Source organism: Oncorhynchus keta, unplaced genomic scaffold (genome assembly GCF_023373465.1).
Source record: "Oncorhynchus keta strain PuntledgeMale-10-30-2019 unplaced genomic scaffold, Oket_V2 Un_contig_1865_pilon_pilon, whole genome shotgun sequence".
NCBI classification, from domain to species: domain Eukaryota; kingdom Metazoa; phylum Chordata; class Actinopteri; order Salmoniformes; family Salmonidae; genus Oncorhynchus; species Oncorhynchus keta.
In genome coordinates, this window is record NW_026281036.1 from 1 (window position 1) to 25,980 (window position 25,980).

The 25,980-nt window shown below is 43.0% G+C and overlaps 2 protein-coding genes and 1 long non-coding RNA gene across 51 annotated transcripts; 2 read left to right on the forward strand and 1 right to left on the reverse strand.

Moving 5' to 3' along the window:
• Positions 1-20: 20 nt before the first annotated feature.
• LOC118382418 (nucleoporin SEH1) lies at positions 21-7,097 on the reverse strand. The gene is made up of 6 exons (XM_052504035.1): positions 6,753-7,097; positions 6,351-6,401; positions 5,850-5,996; positions 5,456-5,667; positions 2,256-2,354; positions 21-45 (listed from the first exon to the last, which is right to left on the reverse strand). Exons 1-6 carry the CDS (start codon positions 6,861-6,863, stop codon positions 21-23), a joined length of 645 nt encoding a protein of 214 aa, XP_052359995.1. The 5' UTR covers positions 6,864-7,097.
• Positions 2,376-4,628, forward strand: LOC127920226 (uncharacterized). Of its 2 annotated transcripts, none has more exons than XR_008105432.1 (4): positions 2,376-2,777; positions 2,933-2,996; positions 3,664-4,215; positions 4,377-4,628. It is a non-coding gene; the product is annotated as an uncharacterized LOC127920226 (long non-coding RNA). The 2 variants fall into 2 exon arrangements; XR_008105433.1 differs by having other exon boundaries at positions 2,376-2,469.
• Positions 7,098-12,118: 5,021 nt separating the features above from the next.
• On the forward strand, positions 12,119-25,675 carry LOC127920227 (tyrosine-protein phosphatase non-receptor type 1-like). Of its 48 annotated transcripts, none has more exons than XM_052504056.1 (9): positions 12,781-12,834; positions 14,352-14,450; positions 15,917-16,054; positions 16,144-16,353; positions 20,275-20,436; positions 21,851-22,439; positions 22,729-23,905; positions 24,043-24,113; positions 24,251-25,675. In XM_052504056.1, the coding sequence occupies exons 1-6, from the start codon at positions 12,796-12,798 to the stop codon at positions 22,202-22,204; spliced, it is 1,002 nt and encodes a 333-aa protein (XP_052360016.1). In that variant the 5' UTR covers positions 12,781-12,795; the 3' UTR covers positions 22,205-22,439; positions 22,729-23,905; positions 24,043-24,113; positions 24,251-25,675. The 48 variants fall into 48 exon arrangements, with proteins under 48 accessions (XP_052360024.1, XP_052360016.1, XP_052360018.1 ...); XM_052504058.1 differs by having other exon boundaries at positions 24,317-25,675; XM_052504059.1 differs by lacking the exon at positions 24,043-24,113 and adding an exon at positions 24,114-24,184 and having other exon boundaries at positions 24,317-25,675.
• The last annotated feature ends 305 nt before the right edge of the window (positions 25,676-25,980 follow it).

The following is a 25,980-nucleotide window of genomic DNA, read 5'->3' on the forward strand; positions in this document are numbered from 1 at the left end:
CACCGCATCAGTCACCGTCATCATGTCTCGGCTTTCGCATATTTCCTGGTCAAAGACAGAGGATTTCCCTCTTAAGGTAGAGGAGTCTCTGACAACATGATAAGGACTGACCTAGTGTTTTCATTATACTACTAATGTAATAGCCAGGTAATAGGGCATATTTCCTGGTCAAAGACAGAGGATTTCCTCTTAAGGTAGAGGAGTCTCTGACAACATGATAAGGACTGACCTAGTGTTTTCATTATACTACTAATGTAATAGCCATGTAATAGGACTGACCTAGTGTTTTCATTATACTAATAATGTAATAGCCAGGTAATAGGACTGACCTAGTGTTTTCATTATACTAATAATGTAATAGCCAGGTAATAGGACTGACCTAGTGTTTTCATTATACTAATAATGTAATAGCCAGGTAATAGGACTGACCTAGTGTTTTCATTATACTAATAATGTAATAGGACTGACCTAGTGTTTTCATTATACTAATAATGTAATAGGACTGACCTAGTGTTTTCATTATACTACTAATGTAATAGGACTGACCTAGTGTTTTCATTATACTAATAATGTAATAGGACTGACCTAGTGTTTTCATTATACTAATAATGTAATAGGACTGACCTAGTGTTTTCATTATACTAATAATGTAATAGGACTGACCTAGTGTTTTCATTATACTAATAATGTAATAGGACTGACCTAGTGTTTTCATTATACTAATAATGTAATAGCCAGGTAATAGGACTGACCTAGTGTTTTCATTATACTGATAATGTAATAGCCAGGTAATAGGACTGACCTAGTGTTTTCATTGTACTAATAATGTAATAGCCAGGTAATAGGACTGACCTAGTGTTTTCATTATACTAATAATGTAATAGCCAGGTAATAGGACTGACCTAGTGTTTTCATTATACTAATAATGTAATAGGACTGACCTAGTGTTTTCATTATACTAATAATGTAATAGGACTGACCTAGTGTTTTCATTATACTAATAATGTAATAGCCAGGTAATAGGACTGACCTAGTGTTTTCATTATACTAATAATGTAATAGGAGCCAGGTAATAGGACTGACCTAGTGTTTTCATTATACTAATAATGTAATAGGACTGACCTAGTGTTTTCATTGTACTAATAATGGACTGACCTAGTGTTTTCATTATACTAATAATGTAATAGCCAGGTAATAGGACTGACCTAGTGTTTTCATTATATAATAATGTAATAGCCAGGTAATAGGACTGACCTAGTGTTTTCATTATACTAATAATGTAATAGGACTGACCTAGTGTTTTCAGGTAATTATAATAACTAATGTAATAGCCAGGTAATAGGACTGACCTAGTGTTTTCATTATACTAATAATGTAATAGGACTGACCTAGTGTTTTCATTATAATAATAATGTAATAGCCAGGTAATAGGACTGACCTAGTGTTTTCATTATACTAATAATGTAATAGGACTGACCTAGTGTTTTCATTATACTAATAATGTAATAGGACTGACCTAGTGTTTTCATTATACTAATAATGTAATAGTGTTTTCATTATACTAATAATGGACTGACCTAGTGTTTTCATTATACTAATAATAATGTAATAGGACTGACCTAGTGTTTTCATTATACTAATAATGTAATAGGACTGACCTAGTGTTTTCATTATAATAATAATGTAATAGGACTGACCTAGTGTTTTCATTATACTAATAATGTAATAGGACTGACCTAGTGTTTTCATTATACTAATAATGTAATAGGACTGACCTAGTGTTTTCATTATACTAATAATGTAATAGGACTGACCTAGTGTTTTCATTATACTAATAATGTAATAGGACTGACCTAGTGTTTTCATTATAATAATAATGTAATAGGACTGACCTAGTGTTTTCATTATACTAATAATGTAATAGGACTGACCTAGTGTTTTCATTATACTAATAATGTAATAGGACTGACCTAGTGTTTTCATTATACTACTAATGTAATAGGACTGACCTAGTGTTTTCATTATACTATTATAATGTAATAGGACTGACCTAGTGTTTTCATTATATAATAATGTAATAGGACTGACCTAGTGTTTTCATTATACTAATAATGTAGTAGGACTGACCTAGTGTTTTCATTATAATAATAATGTAATAGCCAGGTAATAGGACTGACCTAGTGTTTTCATTGTACTAATAATGTAGTAGGACTGACCTAGTGTTTTCATTGTACTAATAATGTAGTAGGACTGACCTAGTGTTTTCATTATACTCGTAGATCTGAACCTTCCCACCGTACATCACGTTGCTGTCATCACTTCCCACTGCTATCATGGGAGGGTGGGCGCGAGAACTAAGGAGACAATGATACATAGACAGTTATTAAACTAGGTAACATGTGAATAGGCATCAATACAATAGCCCATTAGTATTTACAGCTGCTGATACATAGACAGTTATTAAACTAGGTAACATGTGAATAGGCATCAATACAATAGCCCATTAGTATCTACAGCTGCTGATACATAGACAGTTATTAAACTAGGTAACATGTGAATAGGCATCAATACAATAGCCCATTAGTATCTACAGCTGCTGATATATAGACAGTTATTAAACTAGGTAACATGTGAATAGGCATCAATACAATAGCCCATTAGTATCTACAGCTGCTGATATATAGACAGTTATTAAACTAGGTAACATGTGAATAGGCATCAATACAATAGCCCATTAGTATCTACAGCTGCTGATATATAGACAGTTATTAAACTAGGTTACATGTTAATAGGCATCAATACAATAGCCCATTAGTATCTACAGCTGCTGATATATAGACAGTTATTAAACTAGGTAACATGTGAATAGGCATCAATACAATAGCCCATTAGTATTCTACAGCTGCTGATATATAGACAGTTATTAAACTAGGTTACATGTGAATAGGCATCAATACAATAGCCCATTAGTATCTACAGCTGCTGATATATAGACAGTTATTAAACTAGGTACATGTGAATAGGCATCAATACAATAGCCCATTAGTATCTACAGCTGCTGATACATAGACAGTTATTAAACTAGGTAACATGTGAATAGGCATCAATACAATAGCCCATTAGTATCTACAGCTGCTGATATATAGACAGTTATTAAACTAGGTAACATGTTAATAGGCATCAATACAATAGCCCATTAGTATCTACAGCTGCTGATATATAGACAGTTATTAAACTAGGTAACATGTTAATAGGCATCAATACAATAGCCCATTAGTATCTACAGCTGCTAGACAGTTATTAAATAGACAGTTATAGGCATAAACTAGGTATCTACATGTGAATAGGCATCAATACAATAGCCCATTAGTATCTACAGCTGCTGATATATAGACAGTTATTAAACTAGGTTACATGTGAATAGGCATCAATACAATAGCCCATTAGTATCTACAGCTGCTGATATATAGACAGTTATTAAACTAGGTAACATGTGAATAGGCATCAATACAATAGCCCATTAGTATCTACAGCTGCTGATATATAGACAGTTATTAAACTAGGTTACATGTGAATAGGCATCAATACAATAGCCCATTAGTATCTACAGCTGCTGATATATGACAGTTATTAAACTAGTAACAGCATCAATTATTAAACTAGGTTATTAAACTAGGTAACATGTGAATAGGCATCAATACAATAGCCCATTAGTATCTACAGCTGCTGATATATAGACAGTTATTAAACTAGGTAACATGTGAATAGGCATCAATACAATAGCCCATTAGTATCTACAGCTGCTGATATATAGACAGTTATTAAACTAGGTAACATGTGAATAGGCATCAATACAATAGCCCATTAGTATCTACAGCTGCTGATATATAGACAGTTATTAAACTAGGTAACATGTGAATAGGCATCAATACAATAGCCCATTAGTATCTACAGCTGCTGATATATAGACAGTTATTAAACTAGGTAACATGTGAATAGGCATCAATACAATAGCCCATTAGTATCTACAGCTGCTGATATATAGACAGTTATTAAACTAGGTAACATGTGAATAGGCATCAATACAATAGCCCATTAGTATCTACAGCTGCTGATATATAGACAGTTATTAAACTAGGTAACATGTGAATAGGCATCAATACAATAGCCCATTAGTATCTACAGCTGCTGATACATAGACAGTTATTAAACTAGGTAACATGTGAATAGGCATCAATACAATAGCCCATTAGTATCTACAGCTGCTGATATATAGACAGTTATTAAACTAGGTAACATGTGAATAGGCATCAATACAATAGCCCATCTAGTGATCTACAGCTAGGCTGATAGCCCATAGACAGTTATTAAACTAGGTTACATGTGAATAGGCATCAATACAATAGCCCATTAGTATCTACAGCTGCTGATACATAGACAGTTATTAAACTAGGTAACATGTGAATAGGCATCAATACAATAGCCCATTAGTATCTACAGCTGCTGATACATAGACAGTTATTAAACTAGGTAACATGTGAATAGGCATCAATACAATAGCCCATTAGTATCTACAGCTGCTGATACATAGACAGTTATTAAACTAGGTAACATGTGAATAGGCATCAATACAATAGCCCATTAGTATCTGATATATACAGCTGCTGATAGCCCATTAGTATACAGCTGCTGACAGTTATTAAACTAGGTAACATGTGAATAGGCATCAATACAATAGCCCATTAGTATTTACAGCTGCTGATATATAGACAGTTATTAAACTAGGTAACATGTGAATAGGTATCAATACAATAGCCCATTAGTATCTACAGCTGCTGATACATAGTTATTAAACTAGGTAACATGTGAATAGGTATCAATACAATAGCCCATTAGTATCTACAGCTGAAGGAGAGCTCCAAATGCATTTTGACAGCAGTGGAACACTCAAGTAACATCTTGAGAAACTCTACAGCTCAAACTCAACTCTGACCTCGAAGCCAGAGTCACTGCATTTTATCATTGTTCTAATTTAGACCGGGGACACCAGGTGGGTGAGTCCCCTCTAATCAGGGACTGGTTTAGACCGGGGACACCAGCTACGTGCAATTCATTATCAGGTAGAACAGAAAACCAGCAGGCTCTGGACCTCGTAGGGTCAGAGTTGAATACCCAATGCTATAGAGAATGTAACACAGGCGTGTAACAGCGTGTGCACTGTCCAATCAGCAACACCAATGAACACTGTAGTTCATTGGACACTGTGTCCAATCAGCAACACCAATGAACACTTTAGTTCATTGGACACTGTGTCCAATCAGCAACACCAATGAACACTTTAGTTCATTGGACATTGTAAACAATTGACAAATAAAAGTGATTTAATCTTAAAAATCACTGACTGGTTTCACCTGGAGTGAATTGGGCCTAAATCTATGGACTCAGTGAAGCTGACCTAGAGGGGTTCCAGGAGATACAGGAGCAGCTGAGTTTACAGGAGATCTCGTGCTGCAGGGACCACTGGCTGAGGTTCATCACGTCTGGAGCCTCGTAGACCCTCACCACCCCGTCTGCCGAGCACGTGGTCAGCATCAGACCCATGTGTTTAGGAGCAAACTTCACGTCCGTCACCGACGTCCTGCTGTCCACCAGAGTGGTCCTCTTTATCTAAAGCAGAATGAGAGTTTGTTGCCGATACTGCACACCAAGGCACATGTCTCTTTCACCCAATAACTTGGGTCAAAGAATCACCTCACAGCAGTGGCTGGATAATAGCCTGGTACAAGATCGGCAGGAGAATACAAATATATGTGGGACCAGGCTCGTAGCTGAATGTCCAGGAGTCTTACCCAGTGGCTCTGACCCCTCTGTTTATCATTAGACTCCCCAACTATCTCCTCCCACACAGCGGCTGTTCGGTCAAAGGAGCAGGAGGCCAGCACCTGTCCAAACTCAGGGTGGGCCCATGTCACCCTCCATACTGACCCGCTGTGTGTCTGCAAAGACAAGTCAATAACAAACCTTCATTCTACAGACCATTTCAGAACTGAATAAGCAAAGAAAGTCCTTTCAAAAAGGGAGAGGAGCTAGCTACAATTCAAAGCACACTTTTAAATCTTGGCGTGTAAGAACTAAAACAGACTTTTAAATCTTGGCGTGTAAGAACTAAAACAGACTTTTAAATCTTGGCGTGTAAGAACTAAAACAGACTTTTAAATCTTGGAGTGTAAGAACTAAAACAGACTTTTAAATCTTGGCATGTAAGAACTAAAACAGACTTTTAAATCTTGGAGTGTAAGAACTAAAACAGACTTTTAAATCTTGGCATGTAAGAACTAAAACAGACTTGCCTTCCAGCTGGCAGTGCAGTGCCACTCCCCACTTTCACTCTTGTCCCAAACCTGAAGGATGCAGAACATTGACAATGGTTCACTAAAGCAACCTCTGGTTACAGTCTGGGCATTTTGTTTACATCCTAGCTAGCATAGCAAGCTAGCTGCATGGCTTGCAAACTAGCTAAGTTAGCTTAGTTAACGTTAGCTAGCTAACTGTTTTAAAACTGCAAATATTATCAGTGAATTACTTTTCTCTAAAAGTGGGTAATATTAATCAAGTAAACTAGTTAGCTGCAGTTCATTTGATTGCTGAATTAGCTGTTTAGTTCAATATCAATAAGGTAAAGAGTTAGCTAGCAAGCTAGCCTGCTACTAGCTAGTTAGCTTAGCTCACAAGTTTTTTTTTTAGTTTTTTACCTTGACACTTTGGTCGCTTGAACACGTTGCCATTCTCCGGCCGTGAAAATCGTAGGAAACATCGTGGATTAGATCTTTGTGATCTGCTGCAATGCTACGAGCCACAAACATGTTTATTTTAGTCGTTCAGTGATTTGACTGAGCCTGTCCTTCTCAGAACGGATACTGCTGTCATGTGGCCTCGGATCCCAGTGTTCACACGGAGACCACAAAGAGGCGTAACATTTGCGAGACTCAATCAAGAGAGTGTAGCTTCGCTAAAGAAACTTCACTGGTTATGGGTGCCAGTCTTTAGTACTAATTTAAAAGCATAAAAACCTTATCATCATTTTTTTTTTGTTAAAGAAACGTCCTCTCACTGTCAACTGCGTTTATTTTCAGCAAACTTAACATGTGTAAATATTTGTATGAACATAACGAGATTCAACAACTGAGACATAAACTGAACAAGTTCCACAGACATGTGACTAACAGAAATTGAATAATGTGTCCCTGTCAAAATCAAAAGTAACAGTCAGTATCTGGTGTGGCCACCAGCTGCATTAAGTACTGCAGTGCATCTCCTCCTCATGGACTGCACCGGACTTGGGAAAACACCCTTTACAATGAAGATCTGTGAAGTTATTTGGATTTTTACAAATTATCTTTGAAAGACAGGGTCCTGAAAAATGTTCCTTTTTTGCTGAGTTTATTTAGTTTTCTTCTGTGCACAGGCTGAGCGAGAGCGCATGCCTATTTAAGGGTGGAGCAAACTTCTTCGTGGGGTTTATCGGCTGTTGGCATCCAATGTTATGGTGCATTACCGCCACCTATTGTACTGGAGTGTATGACAGAGACAGGGAGATACTAAATCCTACCTGCCAGCCCCGTTGCTCTTTAAAAAAATAAACAACTATTTGAGACTATATCTAATGACGTTCAACTCAATATACTCTTGAAACTAATTTCCTGTACCCCCCCTCCCCCCCCTCATACTTGATCTCATCCTCTCACTTTCCCTCCAATAATGTCCACACTGTATCAATACACATTCCACTGTCTCTGTTTCCTGGCATTACTCACATCTTCCTGTTGGATGTTTTCATTTCACATATAAGGTCATATTCAACTGGCTGTGTCCCAGCCTTAATCTTGTAAATATAGCCTCCTCTCTTCTATCCCTACCTGCCTTTCTCCCCTCCACAACTTTCCTCTGTACTTGAAATCAATTCCTGCCCTTAGTATCTCTATTCCACTGCTCCTGCCATCTCTGCACCATCACTGTCCATATCAGGCTTTTAACCTCTGCTTTTCTCATTGAAACTACCACATCAACATCCCCCACTACTTAGTGCTTGTTTTGCCAGTATATCAACCTCCCCACTACTTAGTGCTTGTTTAGCCAGTACATCAACATCCCCACTACTTAGTGCTTGTTTAGCCAGTACATCAACCTCCCCACTACTTAGTGCTTGTTTAGCCAGTACATCAACCTCCCCACTACTTAGTGCTTGTTTAGCCAGTACATCAACATCCCCACTACTTAGTGCTTGTTTAGCCAGTACATCAACATCCCCCACTACTTAGTGCTTGTTTAGCCAGTACATCAACCTCCCCACTACTTAGTGCTTGTTTAGCCAGTACATCAACCTCCCCACTACTTAGTGCTTGTTTAGCCAGTACATCAACATCCCCACTACTTAGTGCTTGTTTAGCCATTACATCAACACCCCCACTAATCAGAGCAAATAACTACTCTTTCTGGCATACCTTCCTCCACCCACTGCAAGGCCAACAGTATGGCCATCATCTCCGCCTTATATACAGCCAGATCTGTACTACGTTTCCTGACTTTCACCCCATATTCCTGCTCTACAAACGCTGACCCACAACTTCCTGTCCTTGGATCTCCTTGAACCGTCTGTGTAAATGGCCACAACATCCTGATACACAGTATCCAGATGTCTCTTAAACCAATCAGATGGATCAACACCCTCCCTTTCTTTCTGTAGTGTCTCCAGATGGATCAACTCCCTCCCTTTCTTTCTGTAATCTCTCCAATCAGATGGATCAACACCCTCCCTTTCTTTCTGTAGTCTCTCCAATCAGATGGATCAACTCCCTCCCTATCTTTCTGTAGTGTCTCCAGATGGATCAACGCCCTCCCTTTCTTTCTGTAGTCTCTCCAATCAGATGGATCAACACCCTCCCTATCTTTCTGTAGTGTCTCCAGATGGATCAACTCCCTCCCTTTCTTTCTGTAATCTCTCCAATCAGATGGATCAACACCCTCCCTTTCTTTCTGTAGTCTCTCCAATCAGATGGATCAACTCCCTCCCTATCTTTCTGTAGTGTCTCCAGATGGATCAACACCCTCCCTTTCTTTCTGTAGTCTCTCCACCACTTCTAGATCTACTATTGGACGTGGGAGGAGCCATGGTGGAGTTACAGGAATCGCTACCGTTGGGCTAAACTCCCTTCCATACAGTCCCATCTCCTTCGCCTGGGTATTACCCACCCACCCAAAGCTTGTGTTCTGTCTTCGCTCCTGTTCCCAGCATGCCTGTAAAATCCCTTTTGCAAGATGAGATACCCCATGTCCCTGTAATCTGACCCAATAATTCATTGCCAGCTGCTGTCTCCTAATCTGCAATGGCATTTCCCCCCCCATCTCCACCTGTGCAGCCACTTGGGACGTACGAAACACCCCACTACATATTATTCCTCTCTTCCATAAGGCCCCGTCATCTGCAAATAACGACCCCCAATATCCGTCTGTACCTGAGAGTAAACATCATTGATCGTGACTGAGAACAACAGAGGACTAATCACGCTGCCCTGTGGTGTACCATTATCCACAAGGTAGCTGCCGGAGAGACTTCCCCAGACTCACTTGGAGAGACCTTCCAAACAGTTGTATGTTCTTCCTCCTACCCCCGTAATATCAAGCTTAATTTACAAACCCTCCTTCCACATCATACGCCTTTTCTACATCAAAAAAAATACAGCTACAACAGTCTCCTTGTTCACCTGAGCCTTCCTGACCTCCGCTTCTAAGCAGGGCACTGGGTCCATAGTTCCCCTCCTCTTCCTGAAGCCACTATGATGTAGCGATAATAACCCCCTGCTCTCCAGGAAGTACGCACTGGGTCCATAGTTCCCCTCTCCTTCCTGAATCCACTCTGATGTGGTGATACTAACCCCCTGCTCTCCAGGAAGTAAGCACTGGGTCCATAGTTCCCCTCCCATTCCTGAATCCACTCTGATGTGGCGATACTAACCCACTGCTCTCCAGGAAGTAAGCACTGGGTCCATATTTCCCCTCTCCTTCCTGAATCCACTCTGATGTGGCGATACTAACCCACTGCTCTCCAGGAAGTAAGCACTGGGTCCATAGTTCCCCTCTCCTTCCTGAATCCACTCTGATGTGGCGATACTAACCCACTGCTCTCCAGGAAGTAAGCACTGGGTCCATAGTTCCCCTCCCCTTCCTGAATCCACTCTGATGTGGCGATACTAACCCCCTGCTCTCCAGGAAGTAAGCACTGGGTCCATAGTTCCCCTCCCCTTCCTGAATCCACTCTGATGTGGCGATACTAACCCCTGCTCTCCAGGAAGTTGGGTCCATAGTTCCCCTCCCCTTCCTGAATCCACTCTGATGGCATACCCCTGCTCTCCAGTTAATCTTACATACATGTGATGTTAAGGCTATTGGCAGATAGCTTGTTGGCCTCGTTAGGTCCTTCCTGGCTTCCAAATTGGTACCACTACTGCCTCCTTCCAACTGCCTGGTAGTCCCCCCCCCCCCTTCTACACTCTGTTGTACAACACCAATACCTTATCCAGAGCCTCATCACTAACATGGGCCAACATAATATAGCACACCTCCTCTTTCCCAGGTGAAGTTAACTCAGCCTTACCTATTGCCCTTTACACCTGTCATGGCGCAATCAACACATCATCTACATCCTCCCTCCTATCCAGCACTCCAGGATGCTCCGCCTCCTCTGACAAATGTACAAGAGCTATGCACTGAGACTTTGGCCATCATCTCTGCTTTCTCCTCAGCTGTTACTGCCACATCCTTCCCACTCGTCGACACTGGATAATCCCACTCCCTTCTGACCCCACTCATCCTTTTAATAATCTCCCACACTCCTCCCACAGGTGCCGCACTTCCAATGGTGTCACAGAACCGACGTTAACATGACGGATCGTTCTCCTCACCAGGGATTGGTGGTTCTTTACACTCTTGTCCTGTGTGTACATTTTGGGCTGATTTAAAATAACAACTCATAATTCTTCGACATTTCAGCTGTGTAGCGTTAAGAGAGCAACAACCAAAACGTGCAGGACCAGGTTTGCACCCCAGACGGGGTGAACCATCCGTCAGGCAAAGAGGTCTGGTGGAGATGACGTAGATCCCACACAGTCGGCTGACTCTCCGGTAGATGGCTGTCAGTTGGGGCTGGCCAAGTTAACTCACCGTTGACAACATCCAGACTATATTCACAGGACAAATATCAATACCTAAAATGGAAAAACAGTTTGAGTGGAAATAGATTCGTCTGGGTTAGTGGCAAAATTGGCTAGCTAGTGTATACCCAGTAGTAAGCTGACCTAGGTAATTAGTTAGGTAGTTAGTATACCCAGTAGTAAGCTGACCTAGGTAAATAGTTAGGTAGTGTATAGCCAGTAGTAAGCTGACCTAGGTAAATAGTTAGGTAGTGTATACCCAGTAGTAAGCTGACCTAGGTAATAGTTAGGTAGTGTATACCCTTTAATCAGTAAGCTGACCTAGGTAAATAGTTAGGTAGTGTATAGTTTTTCAAAAACCCCAGTAGTAAGCTGACCTTTCCTAGGTAAATAGTTAGGTAGTAATGACCCAGTAGTAAGCTGACTTTGGGTAAATAGTTAGGTAGTGTATAGCCAGTAGTAAGCTGACCTAGGTAAATAGTTAGGTAGTGTATAGCCAGTAAGCTGCAGTTAGGTGGTATAGCCAGTAGTAAGCTGACCTAGGTAAATAGTTAGGTAGTGTATAATAGTTAGTAAGGTAGTGTATACCCAGTAGTAAGCTAGGTGACCTAGGTAAATAGTTAGGTAGTGTATACCCAGTAGTAAGCTGACCTAGGTAAATAGTTAGGTAGTGTATACCCAGTAGCTGACCTAGGTAAATAGTTAGGTAGTGTATACCCAGTAGTAAGCTGACCTAGGTAAATAGTTAGGTAGTGTAAACCCAGTAGTAAGCCTTCTCAGAAGTTGATAACCTGTTTGTTAGTGCTCTTACTGCAGATGTCTGCTGGTAGTTGCTGTAGATCAGACCTGGACACCATTTGAATGAAAATCGTATTCACAGTCGCCGTCTGGTGTTTGTTCTCACTCTCTCTCAGGAAATACGAAACCGAGCCAGCGACTGTTCATATAAGGTGGCAGCACTTCCAGAGAATCACAATCGAAACCGATATAGAGATGTCAGCCCCTGTAAGTATCTTTCGTCTGTGCCACTATCATTCATGAAGTACGCCATTGAGTCATCAATGTGATGAATGTTTACACCTTGACGAGTCGCAAATAGTTTTCATTTACACATTTTAAATATATCTGGTTTCAGATGATCACAGTCGTTAAACAACTTAAAAAACTCTGGAAAATGACTACATCAATGCAAGTCTAGTCGTGGTGGAGGAAGCCCAAAGAACCTATATTCTGTCTCAGGTCAGTACATACACGTACTGTTTAGTCATGGTGCAGCACGAAGCCCAAAGAACCTATATTCTGTCTCAGGTCAGTCATACAATGAAGTTTAGTCATAGTGGAAAAGCCCAAAGAGCCTATATTCTGTCTCAGGTCAGTACATACAAGAAGTTTAGTCATAGTGGACGAAGCCCAAAGAGCCTATATTCTGTCTCAGGTCAGTACATACAAGAAGTTTAGTCATAGTGGACGAAGCCCAAAGAACCTATATTCTGTCTCAGGTCAGTACATACAAGAAGTTTAGTCATAGTGGACGAAGCCCAAAGAGCCTATATTCTGTCTCAGGTCAGTACATACAAGAAGTTTAGTCATGGTGGACGAAGCCCAAAGAACCTATATTCTGTCTCAGGTCAGTACATACAAGAAGTTTAGTCATGGTGGACGAAGCCCAAAGAACCTATATTCTGTCTCAGGTCAGTACATACAAGAAGTCTAGTCATAGTGGACGAAGCCCAAATAACCTATATTCTGTCTCAGGTCAGTACATACACGTAGTTTAGTCATAGTGGACGAAGCCCAAAGAACCTGTATTCTGTCTCAGGTCAGTACATACACAAAGTTTAGTCATAGTGGACGAAGCCCAAAGAGCCTATATTCTGTCTCAGGTCAGTACATACAAGAAGTTTAGTCATAGTGGACGAAGCCCAAAGAACCTTTATTCTGTCTCAGGTCAGTACATACACGAAGTTTAGTCATAGTGGACGAAGCCCAAAGAACCTATATTCTGTCTCAGGTCAGTACATACACAAAGTTTAGTCCTGGTGGACGAAGCCCAAAGAACCTATATTCTGTCTCAGGTCAGTACATACAAGAAGTTTAGTCATGGTGGACGAAGCCCAAAGAACCTATATTCTGTCTCAGGTCAGTACATACACGTAGTTTAGTCATGGTGGACGAAGCCCAAATAACCTATATTCTGTCTCAGGTCAGTACATACACGTAGTTTAGTCATGGTGGACGAAGCCCAAATAACCTATATTCTGTCTCAGGTCAGTACATACACGTAGTTTAGTCATGGTGGACGAAGCCCAAAGAACCTATATTCTGTCTCAGGTCAGTACATACAAGAAGTTTAGTCATGGTGGACGAAGCCCAAAGAACCTATATTCTGTCTCAGGTCAGTACATACAAGAAGTTTAGTCATAGTGGAGGAAGCCCAAATAACCTATATTCTGTCTCAGGTCAGTACATACAAGAAGTTTAGTCATAGTGGAGGAAGCCCAAATAACCTATATTCTGTCTCAGGTCAGTACATACAAGAAGTTTAGTCATAGTGGAGGAAGCCCAAATAACCTATATTCTGTCTCAGGTCAGTACATACAAGAAGTTTAGTCATGGTGGACGAAGCCCAAAGAGCCTATATTCTGTCTCAGGTCAGTACATACAAGAAGTTTAGTCATAGTGGAGGAAGCCCAAATAACCTATATTCTGTCTCAGGTCAGTACATACAAGAAGTTTAGTCATGGTGGACGAAGCCCAAAGAACCTATATTCTGTCTCAGGTCAGTACATACACAAAGTTTAGTCATAGTGGACGAAGCCCAAATAACCTATATTCTGTCTCAGGTCAGTACATACACGAAGTTTAGTCATAGTGGAGGAAGCCCAAAGAACCTATATTCTGTCTCAGGTCAGTACATACACTATATTCTGTCTCAGGTCAGTACATACAAGAAGTTTAGTCATGGTGGACGAAGCCCAAATAACCTATATTCTGTCTCAGGTCAGTACATACACGTAGCTCAGACATTTCCATTCATTCTGTACTGATCACTAAACAGTGTACTAAGGATTGTGTATCTACATTTCAAGGGTTGGTCTGTGTTTCAGTTGGTGATGAAGCAGTGTGTTGTGTTTTCTCCCAAAGGGCCCCTTGAAGAACACCTGCGGTCACTTCTGGTTGATGGTCTGGGAGCAGAACTCCAAAGCTGTTATAATGCTGAACAGAATCCTAGAGAAGGGGTCTGTAAGTAGCCTACATACATGTTATAATGCTGAACAGAATCCTAGAGAAGGGGTCTGTAAGTAGCCTACATACATGTTACAATGCTGAACAGAATCCTAGAGAAGGGGTCTGTAAGTAGCCTACATACATGTTATAATGCTGAACAGAATCCTAGAGAAGGGGTCTGTAAGTAGCCTACATACATGTTATAATGCTGAACAGAATCCTAGAGAAGGGGTTTGTAAGTAGCCTACATACATGTTATAATGCTGAACAGAATCATAGAGAAGGGGTCTTTAAGTAGCCTACATACATGTTATAATGCTGAACAGAATCCTAGAGAAGGGGTCTGTAAGTAGCCTACATACATGTTATAATGCTGAACAGAATCCTAGAGAAGGGGTCTGTAAGTAGCCTACATACATGTTATAATGCTGAACAGAATCCTAGAGAAGGGATCTGTAAGTAGCCTACATACATGTTATAATGCTGAACAGAATCCTAGAGAAGGGGTCTGTAAGTAGCCTACATACATGTTATAATGCTGAACAGAATCCTAGAGAAGGGGTCTGTAAGTAGCCTACATACATGTTATAATGCTGAACAGAATCCTAGAGAAGGGGTCTGTAAGTAGCCTACATACATGTTATAATGCTGAACAGAATCCTAGAGAAGGGGTCTGTAAGTAGCCTACATACATGTTATAATGCTGAACAGAATCCTAGAGAAGGGGTCTGTAAGTAGCCTACATACATGTTATAATGCTGAACAGAATCCTAGAGAAGGGGTCTGTAAGTAGCCTACATACATGTTATAATGCTGAACAGAATCCTAGAGAAGGGGTCTGTAAGTAGCCTACATACATGTTATAATGCTGAACAGAATCCTAGAGAAGGGGTCTGTAAGTAGCCTACATACATGTTATAATGTTGAACAGAATCCTAGAGAAGGGGTCTGTAAGTAGCCTACATACATGTTATAATGCTGAACAGAATCCTAGAGAAGGGGTCTGTAAGTAGCCTACATACATGTTATAATGCTGAACAGAATCATAGAGAAGGGGTCTGTAAGTAGCCTACATACATGTTATAATGCTGAACAGAATCCTAGAGAAGGGGTCTGTCTGTAAGTAGCCTACATACATGTTATAATGCTGAACAGAATCCTAGAGAAGGGGTCTGTAAGTAGCCTACATACATGTTATAATGCTGAACAGAATCCTAGAGAAGGGGTCTGTAAGTAGCCTACATACATGTTATAATGCTGAACAGAATCCTAGAGAAGGGGTCTGTAAGTAGCCTACATACATGTTATAATGCTGAACAGAATCCTAGAGAAGGGGTCTGTCTGTAAGTAGCCTACATACATGTTATAATGCTGAACAGAATCCTAGAGAAGGGGTCTGTAAGTAGCCTACATACATGTTATAATGCTGAACAGAATCCTAGAGAAGGGGAACAGACTGACTGATGTATTGCCCCCAACAGGAGAAGTGTGCTCAGTACTGGCCTACAGCTGAGGAACAGCAGCTATCTTACACTGACACAGGGTTTGTCGTGACGCTAGTGAAGGAAGAGGACAAGTCCAACTACATTATACGAGTGTTGGAGCTGAGGAACACAGAGGTGAGCTCTTCGTCTCCGCGGACTCTGTGTCATGAGGACGTTGCTGTTAGCAACAGTCACCGTAATAAAACGACATGTCCTCTATCCAGACAGGAGGAACCACAGAGATATACCACTTTCACTACACCACCTGGCCTGACTTTGGCGTCCCAGAATCCCCAGCCTCTTTCCTCAACTTCCTGGTCAAGGTGCGGGAGTCTGGCTCATTGGGGCCGGAGCACGGGCCCTCCGTGGTCCACTGCAGCGCTGGGATTGGACGCTCGGGGACCTTCTCGTTGGTCGACACGTGTCTCATCCTGGTAACATCAATACTTCCTGTTTTTACATTGTAATTGAATGCCCGAGGTTGGTATGACAGTAGACCAGCGTCCTGTTTTTACATTGTAATTGAATGCCCGAGGTTGGTGTGACAGTAGACCAGCGTCCTGTTTTTACATTGTAATTGAATGCCCGAGGTTGGTATGACAGTAGACCAGCGTCCTGTTTTTACATTGTAATTGAATGCCCGAGGTTGGTGTGACAGTAGACCAGCGTCCTGTTTTTACATTGTAATTGAATCCCCGAGGTTGGTATGACAGTAGACCAGCGTCCTGTTTTTACATTGTAATTGAATGCCCGAGGTTGGTGTGACAGTAGACCAGCGTCCTGTTTTTACATTGTAATTGAATCCCCGAGGTTGGTATGACAGTAGACCAGCGTCCTGTTTTTACATTGTAATTGAATCCCCGAGGTTGGTATGACAGTAGACCAGCGTCCTGTTTTTACATTGTAATTGAATCCCCGAGGTTGGTATGACAGTAGACCAGCGTCCTGTTTTTACATTGTAATTGAATCCCCGAGGTTGGTATGACAGTAGACCAGCGTCCTGTTTTTACATTGTAATTGAATGCCCGAGGTTGGTATGAAAGTAGACCAGCGTCCTGTTTTTACATTGTAATTGAATCCCCGAGGTTAGTATGAAAGTAGACCAGCTTCCTGTTCAGGGGTTGTCCTTGGACATTGAGCCTGTTCCCGCTACAGACAAGCCCGAGGTTAGACCAGCTTCCTGTTCAGGGACTGTCCTTGGACATTGAGCCTGTTCCCGCTACAGACAGGCCCGAGGTTTGACCAGCTTCCTGTTCAGGGACTGACCTTGGACATTGAGCCTGTTCCCGCTACAGACAGGCCCGAGGTTTGACCAGCTTCCTGTTCAGGGACTGACCTTGGACATTGAGCCTGTTCCCGCTACAGACAAGCCCGAGGTTAGACCAGCTTCCTGTTCAGGGACTGTCCTTGGACATTGAGTCTGTTCCCGCTACAGACAAGCCCGAGGTTGGTATGAAAGTAGACCAGCTTCCTGTTCAGGGACTGTCCTTGGACATTGAGCCTGTTCCCGCTACAGACAAGCCCGAGGTTAGACCAGCTTCCTGTTCAGGGACTGTCCTTGGACATTGAGCCTGTTCCCGCTACAGACAAGCCCGAGGTTGGTATGAAAGTAGACCAGCTTCCTGTTCAGGGACTGTCCTTGGACATTGAGCCTGTTCCCGCTACAGACATGCCCGAGGTTAGACCAGCTTCCTGTTCAGGAACTGTCCTTGGACATTGAGCCTGTTTCCGCTACAGACAAGCACGAGGTTGGTATGAAAGTAGACCAGCTTCCTGTTCAGGGACTGTCCTTGGACATTGAGCCTGTTCCCGCTACAGACATGCCCGAGGTTAGACCAGCTTCCTGTTCAGGGACTGTCCTCGGACATACAGATACAGGAGATTCTGTCTCGGACAAGGATCTACTACGTGGTGTTTTACATCAGCTCCTGGTCAAACTGTATTTTTAACCAGGTATTTATATATATATATAACCCTAACCCTTTATTTAACCAGGTATTTATATATATATATAACCCTAACCCTTTATTTAACCAGATATTTATATATATAACCCTATATTTAACCAGATATTTATATATATATATAACCCTTTATTTAACCAGGTATTTATATATATATATATATATATATATATAACCCTTTATTTAACCAGGTGAGAACAAGTTTTCATTTACAACTGCGACCTGGCCAAGATAAAGCAAAGCAGTGCAACACAAACAACAACACAGATTTACACATGGAGTAAACAACAACACAGAGTTACACATGGAGTAAACAACAACACAGAGTTACACATGGAGTAAACAACAACACAGAGTTACACATGGAGTAAACAACAACACAGAGTTACACATGGAGTAAACAACAACACAGAGTTACACATGGAGTAAACAACAACACAGAGTTACACATGGAATAAACAACAACACAGAGTTACACATGGAGTAAACAACAACACAGAGTTACACATGGAGTAAACAACAACATAGAGTTACACATGGAGTAAACAACAACACAGAGTTACACATGGAGTAAACAACAACACAGATTTACACATGGAGTAAACAACAACACAGAGTTACACATGGAGTAAACAACAACACAGAGTTACACATGGAGTAAACAACAACACAGAGTTACACATGGAGTAAACAACAACACAGAGTTACACATGGAGTAAACAACAACACAGAGTTACACATGGAATAAACAACAACACAGAGTTACACATGGAGTAAACAACAACACAGAGTTACACATGGAATAAACAACAACACAGAGTTACACATGGAGTAAACAACAACACAGAGTTACACATGGAATAAACAACAACACAGAGTTACACATGGAGTAAACAACAACACAGAGTTACACATGGAATAAACAACAACACAGAGTTACACATGGAGTAAACAACAACACAGAGTTACACATGGAATAAACAACAACACAGAGTTACACATGGAGTAAACAACAACACAGAGTTACACATGGAGTAAACAACAACACAGAGTTACACATGGAATAAACAACAACACAGAGTTACACATGGAGTAAACAACAACACAGAGTTACACATGGAATAAACAACAACACAGAGTTACACATGGAGTAAACAACAACACAGAGTTACACATGGAATAAACAACAACACAGAGTTACACATGGAGTAAACAACAACACAGAGTTACACATGGAGTAAACAACAACACAGAGTTACACATGGAGTAAACAACAACACAGAGTTACACATGGAGTAAACAACAACACAGAGTTACACATGGAGTAAACAACAACACAGAGTTACACATGGAGTAAACAACAACACAGAGTTACACATGGAATAAACAACAACACAGAGTTACACATGGAGTAAACAACAACACAGAGTTACACATGGAGTAAACAACAACACAGAGTTACACATGGAGTAAACAACAACACAGAGTTACACATGGAGTAAACAACAACACAGAGTTACACATGGAATAAACAACAACACAGAGTTACACATGGAGTAAACAACAACACAGAGTTACACATGGAATAAACAACAACACAGAGTTACACATGGAGTAAACAACAACACAGAGTTACACATGGAGTAAACAACAACACAGAGTTACACATGGAGTAAACAACAACACAGAGTTACACATGGAATAAACAACAACACAGAGTTACACATGGAGTAAACAACAACACAGAGTTACACATGGAATAAACAACAACACAGAGTTACACATGGAATAAACAACAACACAGAGTTACACATGGAATAAACAACAACACAGAGTTACACATGGAGTAAACAACAACACAGAGTTACACATGGAATAAACAACAACACAGAGTTACACATGGAGTAAACAACAACATAGAGTTACACATGGAATAAACAACAACACAGAGTTACACATGGAGTAAACAACAACACAGAGTTACACATGGAGTAAACAACAACATAGAGTTACACATGGAATAAACAACAACACAGAGTTAGTTACACATAAACAAACGTACAGTCAATAACACAATAGAAAGATCTATGTACAGTGTGTGCAAATGTGGAAGAGTAGGGAGGTAAGGCATTAAACAGGCCATAGAGGAGAAGTAATTACAATTTAGCAATTAAACACTGGAGTGGTAGATGTGCAGATGTTGATGTGCAAGTAGAGATACTGGGGTGCAAAAGGAGCAAAAAATAAATAACAATATGGGGATGAGGTAGTTGGGTGGGCTATTTACAGATGTGCTGTGTCCCCAGGCTAAATGTACTGTTCAGCATTATGTAGACCAGCCGGTCTTGTCCCTGGTGTTGTGGGTGAAGTCATTCTCTCTCTCCTGTCCAGATGGACAAGAGGAAGGACTCGTCGTCAGTGGACATTCTGAGAGTTCTGCTGGACATGAGGGAGTACCGGATGGGTCTGATCCAGACTCCTGACCAGCTACGTTTCTCCTACAGGGCTGTCCTGGAGGGAGCCAAGAGCATCATGGGAGACTGCTCTGCACAGGTAAACACCGCTGACCCTAACCACACACCTAGTTAGCTGGAGGGAGCCAAGAGCATCATGGGAGACTGCTCTGCACAGGTACACACTGTAACTAGTGTAAGGGATGAGTCCTGTGTCACCGTGAAACGATTTGGGGGGTTGTGACACTGTACAGGGTCATTCTGGGGCGGCAGGTAGCCGAGTAGTTAGAGCGTTGGACTAGTAACCGAAAGGTTGCAAGATCGAATCCCCGAGCTGACAACGTAAAAATCTGCTGTTTTGTCCCTGAACAAGGCAGTTAACCCACTGTTCCCCTGAACAAGGCAGTTAACCCATTGTTCCCCTGAACAAGGCAGTTAACCCACTGTTCCCCTGAACAAGGCAGTTAACCCACTGTTCCCCTGAACAAGGCAGTTAACCCACTGTTCCCCTGAACAAGGCAGTTAACCCACTGTTCCCAGGCCGTCATTGAAAATAAGAATTTGTTCTTATGTGGTCCTTCTGTAGCTCAGTTGGTAGAGCATGGCGCTTGTAATGCCAGGGTAGTGGGTTCGATTCCCGGGACCACCCATACGTAGAATGTATGCACACATGACTGTAAGTCGCTTTGGATAAAAGCGTCTGCTAAATGGCATATATATATATATATATTCTTAACTGATTTGCCTAGTTAAATAAAGGTCAAATTAAAAAATATTGCTGTATGGGAGAGTAGAGGACTGTCAATGTGAAACTAGACATGAGCAGAACTGTGTCTTCATTAACTACTGTCCTGTCTGTCTGTCTGTCTGTTGGTCATTAACTACTGTCCTGTCTGTCTGGTGAGCTGTTGGTCATTAACTACTGTCCTGTCTGTCTGTCTGTTGGTCATTAACTACTGTCCTGTCTGTCTGTCTGTCTGTTGGTCATTAACTACTGTCCTGTCTGTCTGGTGAGCTGTTGGTCATTAACTACTGTCCTGTCTGTCTGTCTGTCTGTTGGTCATTAACTACTGTCCTGTCTGTCTGTCTGTTGTTCATTAACTACTGTCCTGTCTGTCTGTCTGTCTGTTGGTCATTAACTTCTGTCCTGTCTGTCTGGTGAGCTGTTGTTCATTAACTACTGTCCTGTCTGTCTGTCTGTTGTTCATTAACTACTGTCCTGTCTGTCTGGTGAGCTGTTGGTCATTAACTACTGTCCTGTCTGTCTGTCTGTTGTTCATTAACTACTGTCCTGTCTGTCTGTCTGTCTGTTGTTCATTAACTACTGTCCTGTCTGTCTGGTGAGCTGTTGTTCATTAACTACTGTCCTGTCTGTCTGGTGAGCTGTTGGTCATTAACTACTGTCCTGTCTGTCTGGTGAGCTGTTGGTCATTAACTACTGTCCTGTCTGTCTGTCTGTCTGTCTGTTGGTCATTAACTACTGTCCTGTCTGTCTGTCCTGTCTGTCTGTACAGAGCCAGAAGAGAGAGCTGTCCAGAGAGGACAGAGCGACAGTATGTGATTCACCGCCTGCCCCTCCTCCCAGGTGGCTCTCTGACACCCCCGCCCCTCCTCTACCCCCACCACGACCTTTAGACACCCCCACCCCACCACAGCCTTTAGACACCCCCGCCTCCCCTCTACCCCCACCACAACCTTTAGACACCCCCACCCCACCACAGCCTTTAGACACCCCCCCATCCCCTCTACCCCCACCACAGCCTTTAGACGCCCCCATCCCCACTACCCCCACCACGACCTTTAGACACCCCCACCCCACCACAGCCTTTAGACGCCCCCATCCCCTCTACCCCCACCACAGCCTTTAGACACCCCCGCCCCCCCTCTACCCCCACCACAGCCTTTAGACGCCCCCCCGTCCCCTCTACCCCCACCACGGCCTTTAGACGCCCCCCCGTCCCCCAGTCGGCCCTCAGAAAAGCCCAACGGCCAGCCACTACCCAGTGTGGAGCCTGAGCCTGTGGCGTTGTCCAGAGAGGACCGGACATCAGGAGACGGGACAGATCCAGACAGCTCAGAGAAGGACCTGGCGGAGGTGCCAAGGTCAGTACACCTCCAGGTTTATTCCCCTCTACTGCTTCTCTCTATTGTCTGCTTACCTCCTCCTACTGAAGCTGGCTGTGGGCCTTCAGTGCTGGGCAGACTGTCTAGACCCTTCCAGACTCACATGTTTAGATGGCATTCAATTAGGACCCCCCCCCCCCAGACTCACATGTATAGATGGCAATCAATTAGGACCCCCAGACTCACATGTTTAGATGGCATTCAATTAGGACCCCTCCAGACTTCTCTAACCATGTAATGAAACCCTCATCCTATTATCTTCTTCCAGTCTGAGGAAGAGACACAGGGAGGAGCGTATCGCCTGCACGGCCCAGAAGCTTCACCTGATGAAACAGAGACTGACGAACACAGAGAGGCAGAGAGAACGCTGGCTGTACTGGAGGCCTGTCCTGCTCAACATGGGGGCTGGAGCTGCCGTGGCCCTGGGGCTAGTGGTGGTTTGGCTCTTCTCCCAGTGATTTCCCTCCCTCTGTCAGAGCTGCCGTGGCCCTGGGGCTAGTGGTGGTTTGGCTCTTCTCCCAGTGATTTCCCTCCCTCTGTCAGAGCTGCCGTGGCCCTGGGGCCAGTGGTGGTTTGGCTCTTCTCCCAGTGATACCCCCTCCCTCTCTGTCTTTTTTTGCACCAGTACCTGGGACACGGTGCCCTCTCTCTCTCTCTCTCTGTAAGATACATTCTCATGGTCTGTTTGTGTATTTATTTCTACAGGTCAAAACCAAGATTGGGGTCAATTCCATTTTTGATTCCTGTCAATTCAGGAAGCACACTGAAATTCCACATTTCAATTCTCTTCAAGCTTTTAAAAAAAAAAAATGATTTAACATTTTGAATGTAGTTTTACTTTCTGAATTGACATGGTGTTGAACTCAACCCTGGTGGAAAGGTCAGAGATCAAACCGTCCCAGTGTATATTCTGGTTCCTGTTTAAAGTTCTTGGTGGTAACATCTTGTCTCAGGCTGTTGGTGCTCCAGTTGGCAGCACCTGATGAATGTACTGTCTGAACCCCCCCCTCCTATGCAGCAGCAACAGACATCATGTGCAAAAGGCTCAGTACGAAACAACAAACATCTTGACCTTTTTTTTACTTTTTCTTCCGTTCATTCTTTTTATTTCATTTTAAAAGGTCAGATTGTTTCATTGATATGGTTGATGTACGTATTTGACAGGAAGCACTTCAAAGGCTGGGTGTCACCTCTTTTTGGGGGGGATCCTCTCATAGAGCACACAGTGCAACAGGAACATAGAGGTCAGAGGTCAACAGTAGAACTGTTCTCTAACCAAAACAACATACTTTGTTCTTCATAATGCTGATGGTGCTTTGACATGTGTTCCTGACCAGACACGGTTCTTGTGTCAGCAGGGCCCGGACCGGGCAGGTTCCCCCTGGTCCGTTAGTCTGGTCTCTACCTACCAACCCACGTTGTTGTGTACTGGGTCCATACAGCAGGTTCCCCCTGTTAGTCTGGTCTCTACCTACCAACCCACGTTGTTGTGTACTGGGTCCATACAGCGGGTTCCCCCTGGTCCGTTAGTCTGGTCTCTACCTACCAACCCACGTTGTTGTGTACCGGGTCCATACAGCAGGTTCCCCCTGGTCCGTTAGTCTGGTCTCTACCTACCAACCCACGTTGTTGTGTACCGGGTCCATACAGCAGGTTCCCCCTGGTCCGTTAGTCTGGTCTCTACCTACCAACCCACGTTGTTGTGTACCGGGTCCATACAGCAGGTTCCCCCTGTTAGTCTGGTCTCTACCTACCAACCCACGTTGTTGTGTACTGGGTCCATACAGCAGGTTCCCCCTGTTAGTCTGGTCTCTACCTACCAACCCACGTTGTTGTGTACTGGGTCCATACAGCAGGTTCCCCCTGTTAGTCTGGTCTCTACCTACCAACCCACGTTGTTGTGTACCAGGTCCATACAGCAGGTTCCCCCTGTTAGTCTGGTCTCTACCTACCAACCCGCTGGGTTACGTTCTACTGGCAGCTGATCCAGGATGTCTCTCCTGGTGGACTTCTCAGCTAGCTGTGCAAAGTCTGCTTATGAGGTTTATTTTATTTAGTTGTAGTATTATTCATCTGATGCTGGCTGACTGACTGGATGGCTGACTGACTGGATGGCTGACTGGCTGGCTGACTGGCTGGCTGGATGGCTGACTGGCTGGATGGCTGACTGACTGGCTGGCTGACTGACTGGATGGCTGACTGGCTGGCTGGCTGACTGGATGGCTGACTGGCTGGATGGCTGACTGACTGGCTGGCTGACTGACTGGCTGACTGGCTGGATGACTGGCTGGATGGCTGACTGACTGGCTGGCTGACTGGCTGATTGACTGACTGGCTGGCTGACTGACTGGCTGGATGACTGACTGACTGACTGGCTGGCTGACTGGCTGGCTGGATGGCTGACTGACTGGCTGGATGGCTGACTGACTGACTGGCTGATTGACTGACTGACTGGCTGACTGACTGGCTGACTGACTGGCTGATTGACTGACTGGCTGGATGACTGGCTGGATGGCTGGCTGACTGGCTGGATGACTGGCTGGATGACTGGCTGGGTGACTGGCTGGCTGACTGGCTGGATGACTGACTGGCTGGATGACTGGCTGGCTGACTGGCTGGATGACTGACTGACTGGCTGGCTGGATGACTGGCTGGCTGACTGGCTGGATGGATGACTGGCTGGATGACTGGCTGGATGACTGGCTGGCTGACTGGCTGACTGGATGGCTGACTGGCTGGATGACTGGCTGGCTGACTGGCTGGATGGCTGACTAGATGGCTGATGCCCAGCAGACAGTAAGGAGAAGTGATGTATGACAGTAGCCTTGGTCTCTGTGTTGCAGCATGGACAGAGAAACTTGTGTGTGTGTGTGTGTGTGTGTGTGTGTGTGTGTGTGTGTGTGTGTGTGTGTGTGTGTGTGTGTGTGTGTGTGTGTGTGTGTGTGTGTGTGTGTGTGTGTGTGTGTGTGTGTGTGTGTGTGTGTGTGAAAGCAAGGTGTCAATATGATGTGGTTGTATATTTTACTCTGTTGCTTTTAAAACCCCCAAAATACTTGAATGTGCCTTTACGGTAGTCCCAGGGTTACCATAGTAACGTGGTAGGGAACGGAGCCCTGTTTGCTATTAGGACAGTGTGACAGAGTTGACTTCATATACCCTGAATGGTCATTGTCCTGTATACTGTCGATCAAAAATAAACCGTGTGGCTAAACTCACATAGGAATGTATGGTTGTGTGGACTATATAGGGGAAAGGGTTCCATAGGGCTCTGGTCAATAGTAGTGCACTATATAGGGGATCCGGTTGGAGCGAGCGGTCGCATTCGCACTTCGCTCTGCAGGTTGTATAACTTTTTCATTACATTTCATTATAGTACAACGGTTGATTTGTCTAATCTTAGCAATTCTTCTTAGCTAGCTACATAGCCGTCCTTGTATCAGAGATAATTGCATAATTATCGTATTTCGTCGCCCTAACGTAGCCTTCACTGCTATTCGCCCAGGAGCTAGCAAACGCTAGC

What these genes read in the sequence shown, in the direction of transcription:
- LOC118382418 (XM_052504035.1), bottom strand. Translation starts at nt 6,863, where the DNA reads ATGTTTGTGGCTCGTAGCATTGCAGCAGATCACAAAGATCTAATCCAC. An exon ending in CAAGCGACCAAAGTGTCAAG is followed by an intron (nt 6,402 to 6,752) that starts GTAAAAAACTAA and finishes TGCATCCTTCAG; the next exon opens with GTTTGGGACAAGAGTGAAAG. An exon ending in AGAGGGGTCAGAGCCACTGG is followed by an intron (nt 5,668 to 5,849) that starts GTAAGACTCCTG and finishes ATTCTGCTTTAG; the next exon opens with ATAAAGAGGACCACTCTGGT.
- LOC127920227 (XM_052504036.1), top strand. Translation starts at nt 12,796, where the DNA reads ATGGTGGACGAAGCCCAAAGAACCTATATTCTGTCTCAG. An exon ending in GAATCCTAGAGAAGGGGTCT is followed by an intron (nt 14,451 to 15,916) that starts GTAAGTAGCCTA and finishes TGCCCCCAACAG; the next exon opens with GAGAAGTGTGCTCAGTACTG. An exon ending in TGGAGCTGAGGAACACAGAG is followed by an intron (nt 16,055 to 16,143) that starts GTGAGCTCTTCG and finishes TCCTCTATCCAG; the next exon opens with ACAGGAGGAACCACAGAGAT.